Genomic DNA, 10880 nt, shown 5'->3' with positions numbered 1-10880 from the left:
GACACCTGGACCCCTCTCAGGAGTCTGACTTGGCCAGGTCCCTTTCCCTACCAGTCTGTGATTCTATAACCATGTGCTTCAGCTACAAGCCTTGGGGCTTAAGTCCCCGCCTCGCCTGTGTGCAGGGGCCGCAGGGCGCTCCAGAGCATGGGATGCTGGATCAGAACAGGGCCGCAGGGGAGCGCTGAGCCCGGGACGAACTCTGCCAAGGCCGCGCCCCACTAGCGCGGAGCTGACGGTCGCTAACGAGGCAGAGGCGCCCGCAACTGGCAGCTGCGAGACTTGCGTCACGTGTTCAGCAGCTGGGGGGAGGTCACATGACAAGGGGGCGTCTGTCACGTGAGCGTCCCAAGATGGTGGCGGCCAAGCGGGCGCTTCCGTGGTTGGCGGCTTCGCTCCGCCCGGTGAGTGACTCCCCGCCCCCGCGCCTTGAGGCGGCCCGGGCTGCCTGCGGTCCTCGGCCTGACTTGGCCCTGCCCCCGGCTGCGGGCTGCCCCAGGGCCTAGTTGGGCCCCAGCCCTGCACTGGGGGCCCCGGGCTGCCGCCCCTTCTATCTACTAAGCTAATGGCAGCGCCGCGGCCTAGCTCCTGTGCCGCCTTCTGTGGAGAGCTCGGGGCCTGTCTGCACTATGGAGGTCGCGGGGCCACGACCAGGCTGTAGTCCAGGGGCTGGCAACCTTTCAGAAGTGCTGTGCCCAGGCTTCACTGATTCGCTCTGATTTCAGGTTTCGCGCCCAGTCGTACATTTGAATGTTTTTAGAAGGTCTCTTTCTATAAGTCTGTCATATGTAACTAAACTATTGTTGTATGTAAAGTAAATCAGGTTTTTTTAAATGTTTAAGAAGCTTCATTTAAAATGAAGTTAAAGTGCAGAGCCCCCCTGGACCGGTGGCCAGGACCCGGGCAGTGTGAGTGCTGCTGAAAATCAGCTCGCGTGCTGCCTTCTGCACATATTCCATAGGTTGCCTACCCCTGCTGTAGTCCTACAGTGGCGGACAGGGGTAGTTAATCACCTCTCTGAGAGGCAGTGGGCAGAAGAATCCCTCCCTTGACCTAGCTGCCTCTACGCCGGCCGTTAGCCTAACTAGAACACTCAGGGCACTCACTTTTTCATAGCCCTGAGCAAAGTAGCTAGGTTGACCTAAGTTTAAGGTGTGGACCTGGCCTAACTCTGAAACAGTTCCAAATGTACACAGTGGTGCTGCTCACTGCCTGGTCAGTGGGGTCAGGGAGCAGGTATTTAGTTATGGGCTTATTGCGCTGGTCCTTTGAGCTCTTCTGGTCCCCTTTAAGGAGAGACTGCTGTATAAAGAGTAGGTCTACAAAGGGCCATGCTGGCTGATTAAAGTGTTGCCAGCTCTTTTGATTTCATCACGAGAGTCATGATATTTGGTGGTAAGCTCTGGTTACTGGATTCATATGTGAGTGTCTCAGCTATTCTTTAAAACAAAACAAAAAAAGTTTTTAGGTCTTGTGGTTGCAGAGAAAAGCCTGAATATGTGACCCAGATTCTCCTGAAAGGCTCAGAAGGCAAAAACAAAGAACACCCACATTTATTATTTTTATTAAAAACTCATGCTTTTGGAAATTGATTCATGATTTTTGAATGCGTGGGAACAACAGTATTCTGATACCTTTTCTATGTTTCCTAGTATGTGAAACAATCATTGACATAGTTAACGTTATGAAAAACATGAAAAATTGTTCACCTATGTCTTTTGTAAAGGGTCTTTTTTTCCTTTTCTCTCTATCTTCCGTGTAGATCAGCTCTGCGGCAGCTGGCTCCCTTCCCAAACAAGTGAAAATAGTTGAAGTTGGCCCCAGAGATGGACTGCAAAATGAAAAAGTAAGAGACTTTGCTCTCTGTGCCCAGCTTATGACAAAGAGGGTGTTGTAATAACTTGTTGATTTAAGGTTTCAGCATTGTGAGTCTGCTGTTTCAACACTTCCCTGCAATGCTTGATTCTCCCAGTCAGAATATTTTGGTGGCGCACAATCTCCTCCTCCCCAAAATCCTCTTACATTTTTCTTCAACTTCCAATACATTTATTGCCATATAAATTGCCAAATGTGTTTTGTTAATGAGTCCATTTGCCTTTGTTTCTTGAGTCATTCTCTTGAGGCATTTAGCCTAATCCAATTTCTGTTATATCCCCTATGTGTATATTGAGAGGATGATATAATTAACTCACGGGTGAGCTTGTCTTGTATTTGTATTACAAATTATGTTGAACTAGAATTCCCTCTTGTATTCAAAACGGATTTTAGTGTCTGCTGCAGGAGGGTAGTTTGCTACTGTGTTGGTCCTGCAAAGAGTTAAGCACATGCATGACTTCATGCACCTGAGTAACAGCATTGAACTCAGTGGGTCTGCCCACATATGTAAACTTAAGCTTTGCTTACAACTCTGCAGTATTGGGGCCTAATATCTAGTGCAATCAAATTCCTGAGAGAGAACAGAAATAAAACTACTGAGGACATATGCAAGGCTGCTAAGCCAAGGGGCGTTACATTCTGTCTTCAGTCAGTTGCTTTGTTTACCTGTTAAAAAAAATCTATCAGTGCTGAATAGTATGTGAGGCGTAAAGTCTGTACAAGCTAGGCCGCAGGAGTGAGAGGTATGGTATAGCAAAAACTCCATTGTTAGCTTGTTGGGAAAGAGCCACGTTTTGTGGCTGTGATGACATAACTGTCATATATCTCCTATTAAGGGGGAAGTGAGACTTTTTTTCAGCAGCTCAACCAGAATCGATTGTAGTGCACAAAATGAAGGGAGGCCCTGCATGCACCACAACCACACTTAATAATGGCTGTTAAATCAATTGTAGCTGAACTCATTACAGCCCGGCTAGGCAAGGGCTAAAGCTCGGCCCTGTTAATTTGCTTATCTTGTGGTTTAGGCCCTGTCCTCACAGGCCAGACCAAATTTATCATAGCCCCTTTCAGCCACCGCTGTTAACAGCCATAGTTAAATTCAGTTGCTTTGACTATGCAGACAGTGCCTTTGCTTCAGGGGGAATTAAGAGCAGTCTGCAGGATTGGCCCGTTAATTATCTGTGTGATTGGCTTCTACGTCTGAGTTTGTTCCATACAACCATGGCACAAGTGTTCTGCTTTGGATGGGCTAGCAGCAGAGTGAAACTGATGGGGATTGTTGAAAGATCTTCTCCAAATTCTGAATAGTACTGTGCTTAGAAACTCCTAGAATAAAGCATCACATTTTACTTAAAGATCTTTGATAAAGTAGATCTGTGTTTATCACTTTTATTTTCTTCTGGGAAAGAGGTTTTTCAACCGATGTATAATCTTTTGTAGTACAGTATTAAGAAGATTTGTTGTAAAGTAACTTTAATCTAGGGTTGTTTCTCTTTCCTCCCTGTAGAATATTGTCCCTACACAGGTAAAAATCCGCTTAATTAATATGCTGTCCGAAACAGGACTCCCGGTCATAGAGGCTACCAGCTTTGTTTCTCCCAAATGGGTTCCTCAGGTCAGTAGCTGGGATTATGTGGGGATTTTGTGTGATCAGAAAGTGGATTTCAATATGGTTGCAGAAAATTAGCTATTAGTCTGTTAATGTTATCTTTTACACTGTTAGATCTGGTCTTAAACTTTCCTGAGTCTGGAATAACCTAGCATTGCTTCACTGGCCTGTTCTCTCTTATAGTTAGATCACTTTTAGCATTTATTATTATTTTTATTATGGTAGGCCGAATAATATGTGTATTATTATTTGTATAAGGGATTATGGTCTTATGCAGAACACTGTGTTCACACCTAACAAAGAGTCCTTGTCCCAAAGAGTTTGCAATCAAATATAAGACAAGAAATGACAGGTAGGGTCAGGGAGCATAGGGTGGTAATAAGGCAGTTATGACTGATGTAATATTAATAGGACAGACTGGAGCTTCTCTCTGAACCCCAGTGAAGAATAAATGCAGACTCAAATGGAAACACAAGAAAAAGAGCACAAGAGAGCCCCTCCTTGAGAGGACGACTCTTAAGTGATCACTTTAAAATATCCCCAACGTTTCCAGTACAATTTTGTTTGGCTTTTAAAGAGCCATCTCTTTAAGTCTTGATTTTTTTGCTAATCCTTCGGATTCTCATTTGAGACACGGTTTTAAGAAGCTTTTTTAACTCACTGGATAAATAACCTCTTTGTATATTCTAAAGTTTTTCTCCATTTGCTGGTTAGATGGCTGACCACACAGAAGTCTTGCAGGGAATTCAGAAATTTCCTGGTGTCAGCTACCCAGTACTGACCCCTAATCTTAAAGGATTTCAAGCAGCGGTAAGAGAAATGTATCGTGTTTAGGATCTGAGTTCTCTAGTGTGCATTATGCATGTCATTATCTGGGTGGGAGCACTTCAAACAAGAGGGAGAGATGTAGAAATTTTACATTATAACATTTCCTCTGTTCTTTTTATATCAATGTGCAGCAGGCAGCTCTTGTAGTTTATCTAAAGAGGGTCTTTCCTAGTGGGGAACTTGAAACAGGCCACTTATAATGCAAAAATGTGTGTTCTTGATTCCTGCTCCACCCCCACTTCTGGTGATCAGTAGTGGTAGTTCTGTCTAAACAAACCCTTCTGTCCCACAACCGAACTTCTGCAGGATATAGCGGAAACAGAAGTAGCTTTAGTGCTGCATTTATGGCTTTGCAGTCATTTCCATGACACTCTTAGATGTCGCAGACCAAGGCTTATGTTTTTGCTGTGGGGTGAATTGAGATGAGAATCTGGTTTGTAAGGGAGAAAGCTGGTGGATTAAAAACAGACAGCTTTAGAAATTGCAAAGGGTCTACAGAGCATGGCTGACCAAGAAAATTAGGGGGGGTTTCAACATACTCTGTATAAAATGTCTTTGTGAAAAATTCTCCTGAGGGAAAAATACATTTTGAAAATTGCAAATCCTATAAAACCAATAACCTCAGTGGAATAAGGTTTTGTTCCAGTAATGATCTGTAACTTCACCCCTGGAGTAAATAGCTTTATTCCTTCAGCGTGTATCTGTCACTGGTTCAGGCTGCTACAGCCGCACAAATTCTCATTCCATTGAGGTTATTGCTGATACATACTTGTTTGGCAAAATGTGAAGTGGCAGTATTATTACATGGCTCTACCAGCGATGTGCAAGAATCCAACTCCACAATAAATCATGCAAGTATAACAAGAATATTGACCTGTCCAAGGCAGCCAGTGATAACCCTGAGCTTAACTGCTTGGTGCTGAGTTTGTGGGAGCTGGGGCCTGTTAGTTGGATTTGACATCAATGGGAGTGGAAGATGCTCAGCACCTTGCAGGATCAGACCTTTCACAAGTGCTTTATTAGCAGCAGCAATGAGTCCTTCTGTTCTTTCTCATCTCCCTGTTGGAAGGTGGCAGCAGGGGCCAAAGAGGTGTCTATCTTTGGAGCAGCCTCTGAACTCTTCACTAAGAAGAACATTAACTGCTCCATAGAGGAGAGTTTGCAGAGGTTCAGTGAAGTGATGCATGCAGCAGGAGAGGCCAGTATTCCAGTCAGAGGGTAAGAGAGCCCAGTGCTATATAAAACCAGTTTGTTAACCTGTGCTAATGATGTCAAACCATATAGGAAAAGTAAGATGAGTGGGGCGTGGGCAGGCTAGAAGTACCCAAGGCTAATATGATTGGGGAGGTGATGACCACTTGACTGTACTGGTTTCAAGCCATTCCTGTAGCAGCAGAAACAGTGAAGATTGGGACCTCTTGCCCGTCCCATTTGCTGCTTATGACCCACCTTAAATTCCCAGGAGCAGAGGAGGGGGATTACTCCAATTTCTTTTTTTATGCTGAGTTTATTTACTTTGCTTCCTGTTGTCAGAGTAAGCCAGGAAATTGCATTGGTGCTGCCTGCATGACTTTGGAAACAAAAGAACCCTAATCCTCTTTCATTGACCAGATACCATTGAGTAATCTTCCTCTCTTCTACAATGGTCAAACCCTGCCGAGGTCACTTTTAAGAGTAACCTGTCCTGAACTGAGCTCCTTGCCCAATGGAAAGCAGATTTCATCGCTGTTAAGCTTCAGTTTTCTTAATGTTTTAATTAAATCTTGGGATCTATCAGAACAGTGGTTCTCAACCAGGGGTACACAGAGGTCTTCCGGGGGTACATCAACTCGTCTAAAGATTTGCCTAGTTTTACAACAGGCTACATAAAAAGCACTGCCAAAGTCAGTACAAACTAAAATTTCATACAGTGACTTGTTTATACTGCTCTATATACTATACGCAGAAGTGTGAGGCCTATATTTATATTCCAATTGATTTATTTTATAATTATATGGTAAAAATGAGAGAGTCAGTAATTTTTCAGTGTCCTGTGACACTTCTGTATTTTTATGTCTGGTTTTGTAAGAAAGTCGGTTTTAAGTGAGGTGAAATATGGGGGTACACAAGACAAATCAGACTCCTGAGAGGGGTACAGTCGTCTGAAAAGGTTGAGAGCCACTGTACCAAAGGATCCAGAATTACATTAATTAGTTTTCGCGCACACACTCCCTGCAATGTGGTGTGAAGTATTCAATGGTTAGCAGAGTGCCTGACCCCAGTAATGGCTGCCTGTTTCTTTGTGCAGAGGGAATTATTACGGAGACCATAAGCCCTTGTCCACGGAATTCCACCCTTTGGCTTTTGGAAAACTAGTAGAAATTTCCCATTATTTAGAACGCTGCATGTACTGTGACTGACTTAGCCTCTATTTTATTCCCCCACCACCTCCAAATTCTCCCTGCTAATCTCAGGCTTTCACTGCAGGTATGTCTCTTGTGTTCTTGGTTGTCCCTATGAAGGAAAGATTGCCCCAGCTAAGGTTGCAGAGGTGAGTACAGCATAAATGTAGCCAGAGGCTATCTGCTCCTCTGTATGCTTGGGACAAGAATCAGGTGCCCTGAGCTGCTTGGAGGTTTGCTTTTTGCACGAGATAGAATAGCCTGCTGTTTGCTTGTGGAGATGTACCTGGAAATTTAATGACCACATCTCCCACCGAGAATTAGGGGTGTTCTTGCCAATTGCCAACTCAGTGAGGAAGTGAATGCTGAGACAGATTTAATTGGAAGTGGTATTCATCACTTCTTGTCCTCAACTGTGCATATCTAGTGTTCCTGGGTGCAGTCTAATGATTGTTCTGTTCCACCCCAGAGGTGGCTGCATTTTCAGGGCAAGTGAAACGATCCCTCTCTGTAGCTTGTGTCTCAATTTGTGAAGTGCTTTGGGGTCCTAATAGCGACTCTGTTTTCTCAGTAAACGTGTCATTTTGGGGGTAGGTATCCAAGAAGATGTACTCCATGGGGTGCTACGAGATTTCCCTGGGTGACACCATCGGTGTTGGGACCCCTGGGAGCATGAAGGAAATGCTCTCTGCCGTCATGAAAGAGGTACCTGTTAGGGCCCTTGCTGTTCACTGCCATGATACCTATGGGCAGGCTCTCGCCAACACCTTAGTAGCACTTCAGGTAAGCGTTCCTTTACTTCAGTGAACAATATCTGTGGGTTTTGTCTCCCCTCATGTGCTGAGGGTCTCTCACCCTCCCCTTTCCCGTGTGTGCGTGTGTAGGTATATATGCAAACCAAGAAAATCATGGTGGGTGTGAGTGAAAACTGTCCCAAGTCCCGTAGTTGTGCCTTGGTTTGGGTCAGGTACATCAGCACTTGGGGTTCTTCACCCAGTGGGATCCGAGTAATGGATTATGCTGGGTTCCCTATGGGCTGCAGTAACTAGACTCAATGGTCTGTGCAGTGAGCAGTATCTGAAACAAGCGCTTTGGTACGTTTGCTGCAGCCAGTGCTTTGCTCCCAAATTACGACAGTCTGTCAAACTGCTGTGGCGAGGGAGGTGTTACTAGCACTTCACGGCCCTGAGAATGAGTTAATAGACAATCAGGCGTATGCACAAACTAGTACAGGATGTTTCTATCGGAACATCGTTGATACGGGCTGGTCTTGTATCTTGTGACATGTGAGAGTAAAACAAGCGCATGCTGGGTGCTTCACCTATCTGGGCTGCATTAGAGACCAGGCTAGCGATTCTCAGGACTGTCAGTTGCCTGGATTTGGCTGCATTTGCAGCACAGCTCACCTCTGCCCAGCCAGGAGCGAGGGACTAACCGGGGCACTGTCCAGAATGCCTGTTCAGTTCTGTATTAAAACTCTTCCCCGGGCCAGAGGAAGCTTGTACCTGTGGCCCATACGTGGGCAGTGTTGTTGCTCTGATTTACAGTACAATGGGGCCAGAGCTGCAGACTGTTTTACAGCTGCCTGTTTTGTATTCAGATGGGTGTGAGTGTGGTCGATTCCTCAGTTGCTGGTCTCGGAGGCTGCCCGTACGCACGAGGAGCATCAGGAAATGTAGCTACAGAAGACTTGGTGTACATGCTCCATGGCCTGGGGATTCATACCGTAAGTACAGCGGGCTCACAGCTGTCGTGGCACTGTGCGCTCATGCTACTCTCTCTAATGGGGCTTCCATCAGGGCTCGATACGTGGCTTTGAAACTTAACCTATAGACACCCTGACTGGCAGACGTAGCTTCCCCGTACTCGTGTGGCTGCCACACAAATACAGCGAGGGTCTGTCTGGCTGAAAGGGCCCTTGTCTGTCACAGCAAGGATAAGGGAGTGAGTTGGAAGCAGGGAGCCTGGACTTGGAGGCGTTAAAGCAAACAGCCAGAAAACCCAGCCCACGCTGAGCGGTAATAGGGAACGAACTTCCTACATGCCACCTTTCTACGAGTGCACAGGGGAGAGAATATGGGCACGTCTGATCCTTGTTCCAACTTCAAAGATCATTGTGTCCCTTCCCCTGCCCCACTTCCTCTGGATTTAGCCTCGCTCCTTTATGGTGCCTTTGATCTTGAGCTTCTCCCTCCCCCCTTTTCCCTGAGTGCACACTAAGGAATGCAGGACTTTAAATGCCGCTGTCAGAGTTGCACTAGTGAGCAGTTGCCAAGAGTCTTACCAAAACAGCAGACCATTTTCCGAAAGTGCCCACCAGTCTGGAACATGGTGGCGTAGTTGTGCAGCCCACCCAGCAGGCGCATGTACAAACTCTTGTATTTCTCTCTCGTAAAGGGAGTGGATCCACAGAAGCTGATGGAGGCAGGTGTGTTTATCTGCAAAGCACTGAACAGAAGAACCAGTTCAAAAGTGGTTCAGGCTTCCAGCAGACTGTGACACGGATCAGTTTCTCCTCCGACAAGTCAGTGAAGAAAGCCGCAGCGAGGATCTGGAGTCTTGCCAAGTTTACATTTGCTGTCTGGGTTGTTCTTAAATATTCCCTTTTGGGCTTTGGACTTGGTGCACGGGAGACTATATATAGTAGAATCTGCAAAGAAATGAAATAAACAAGAATGCTATAGCAGACCTCGATGAACATGTTACACATCTTTAAAGAAAGGGGAGCTGGCCTCTGACAGCACTGTCATGAAATGGACAAACCTGTATCTGAGGGAAGAGTAAGAGGGACACCGTTGCTTCTATGCAGAGAACAGAATGCGGTAGGCACCTTGGAAATTTCTTTGAGCTTTCTTGATGAGGGTAATTTTTTTTTGGTCTGAGGTTAACCTGGAGCTCAGAAGAGCATCCACTGAGGTTAATTACCACCTCCAGGGGATTGTCATCATAGGAGTAACACTACAGTGCACCCAGTTAGAGCACTTTCCTTGGGTCAGACATGTGCTAGCTTCTCCGAACACATGGAGCAATCCTCTCCTCGCATCACAAGCAAAAGTTACGATTGAAAACGCAAGGAAGCACCTTTATTCTGTAAATCAGAGTGAATATCAAGGGTGCAGATCTAGCTTTGGATCTTAGCTCTTAGTATTTAGTAGTGGAGGATGGTATGGGTCGTAAGATGCTTTTCAGTTAATTGTCAGTTGTGTTAGGGAAAGATGCAGATTTTATCATCTGAAATATTAGAGTAGCAGAAATCCGGTGTAATTAAACCGAGGGGGAGAACAACTTAGTACTAAATGTGTGGCAGGAAATCATATCAAGATAACTACTGAGTGAGCAGCCTGCTAACGGGAGAGTGTGGATGAAGTGCCTTATGGTTACTGCACTGCAGAGAGAATCTGGACCGGGGTTCTCAAACTTCATTGCACCGTGACACCCTTCTGTCAACAAAAATTACTACATGACCCCAGAATGGGGGACCGAAGCCTGAGCCTGCCTGAGCCCCACTGCCTCAGATGGCTGAGCCCCACCACCCTAGGTTGGGGGGCCAAAGCCTAAAGGCTTCAGCCCCAGGCAGGGAGCCTATAACCTGAACCCCACCGCACAGGGCTTCAGCTTTGGACCCGGATGGTGGGGTTTGGCTTTGACCCCGAGCCCCTGCAAGTCTTAGCCAGCCCCGGCAACCTCAGTTTGAGAACTGCTGATCTAGACCAACAGGGCAAGAAGAAATTAAACAGAACTAATGTAATTTCTGTACTTCACTTGAATTTCTCGTGTCAGCTGGAATTGTCAGCCATTCAGTTTCTACAGAACTCTTATCACTGAACAAATTATTATTTTTTTCATAAAAATATGGATTATTAAAAATAGCCTGAGCCAATTACTAATACACGAAGCTTGTATTGATGGCAGGTGGGCGTCTGTTTCATGGCTAACCTCTGCTCACTATTACGTACTTTCCACTGGGATGATCTTTACAGCACCTTTTTGCAAAACACGGGAATCATAAATATGTTTATGTAACATCAATAAATTTATATTTAAAAATGACCATGTTCAGTGCCTGTTAGTGTCCAGCTGATGTGCCAATAACACCAGGTAAGTTTAAAAAATGCATTAAACTGTTACAGCATTGATAATAGTGACATTGGTGCTCCTGTCCTGTAGTGGGGTTCTGTTTTAACAGC

The 10880-nt window shown here is 45.5% G+C and overlaps 1 protein-coding gene across 1 annotated transcript; it reads left to right on the top strand.

Moving 5' to 3' along the window:
• The first annotated feature begins 317 nt into the window (after positions 1-317).
• On the top strand, positions 318-10743 carry HMGCL (3-hydroxy-3-methylglutaryl-CoA lyase). The gene is made up of 9 exons (XM_050932706.1): positions 318-404; positions 1763-1846; positions 3383-3490; positions 4199-4294; positions 5382-5530; positions 6779-6842; positions 7288-7476; positions 8294-8419; positions 9091-10743. Exons 1-9 carry the CDS (start codon positions 318-320, stop codon positions 9190-9192), a joined length of 1005 nt encoding a protein of 334 aa, XP_050788663.1. The 3' UTR covers positions 9193-10743.
• The last annotated feature ends 137 nt before the right edge of the window (positions 10744-10880 follow it).

This window comes from Gopherus flavomarginatus, chromosome 22, assembly GCF_025201925.1.
Source record: "Gopherus flavomarginatus isolate rGopFla2 chromosome 22, rGopFla2.mat.asm, whole genome shotgun sequence".
Classification (NCBI taxonomy): domain Eukaryota; kingdom Metazoa; phylum Chordata; order Testudines; family Testudinidae; genus Gopherus; species Gopherus flavomarginatus.
The sequence above is the reverse complement of the archived record's forward strand: the minus strand, read 5'-3'. Positions and strand labels throughout refer to the sequence as shown.

Coding starts and splice junctions, on each gene's coding strand:
- HMGCL (XM_050932706.1), top strand. CDS start 318: ATGACAAGGGGGCGTCTGTCACGTGAGCGTCCCAAGATGGTGGCGGCC. Junction 5,531..6,778: donor GCCAGTATTCCAGTCAGAGG/GTAAGAGAGCCC, acceptor CTTTCACTGCAG/GTATGTCTCTTGTGTTCTTG. Junction 8,420..9,090: donor ATGGCCTGGGGATTCATACC/GTAAGTACAGCG, acceptor TCTCTCGTAAAG/GGAGTGGATCCACAGAAGCT.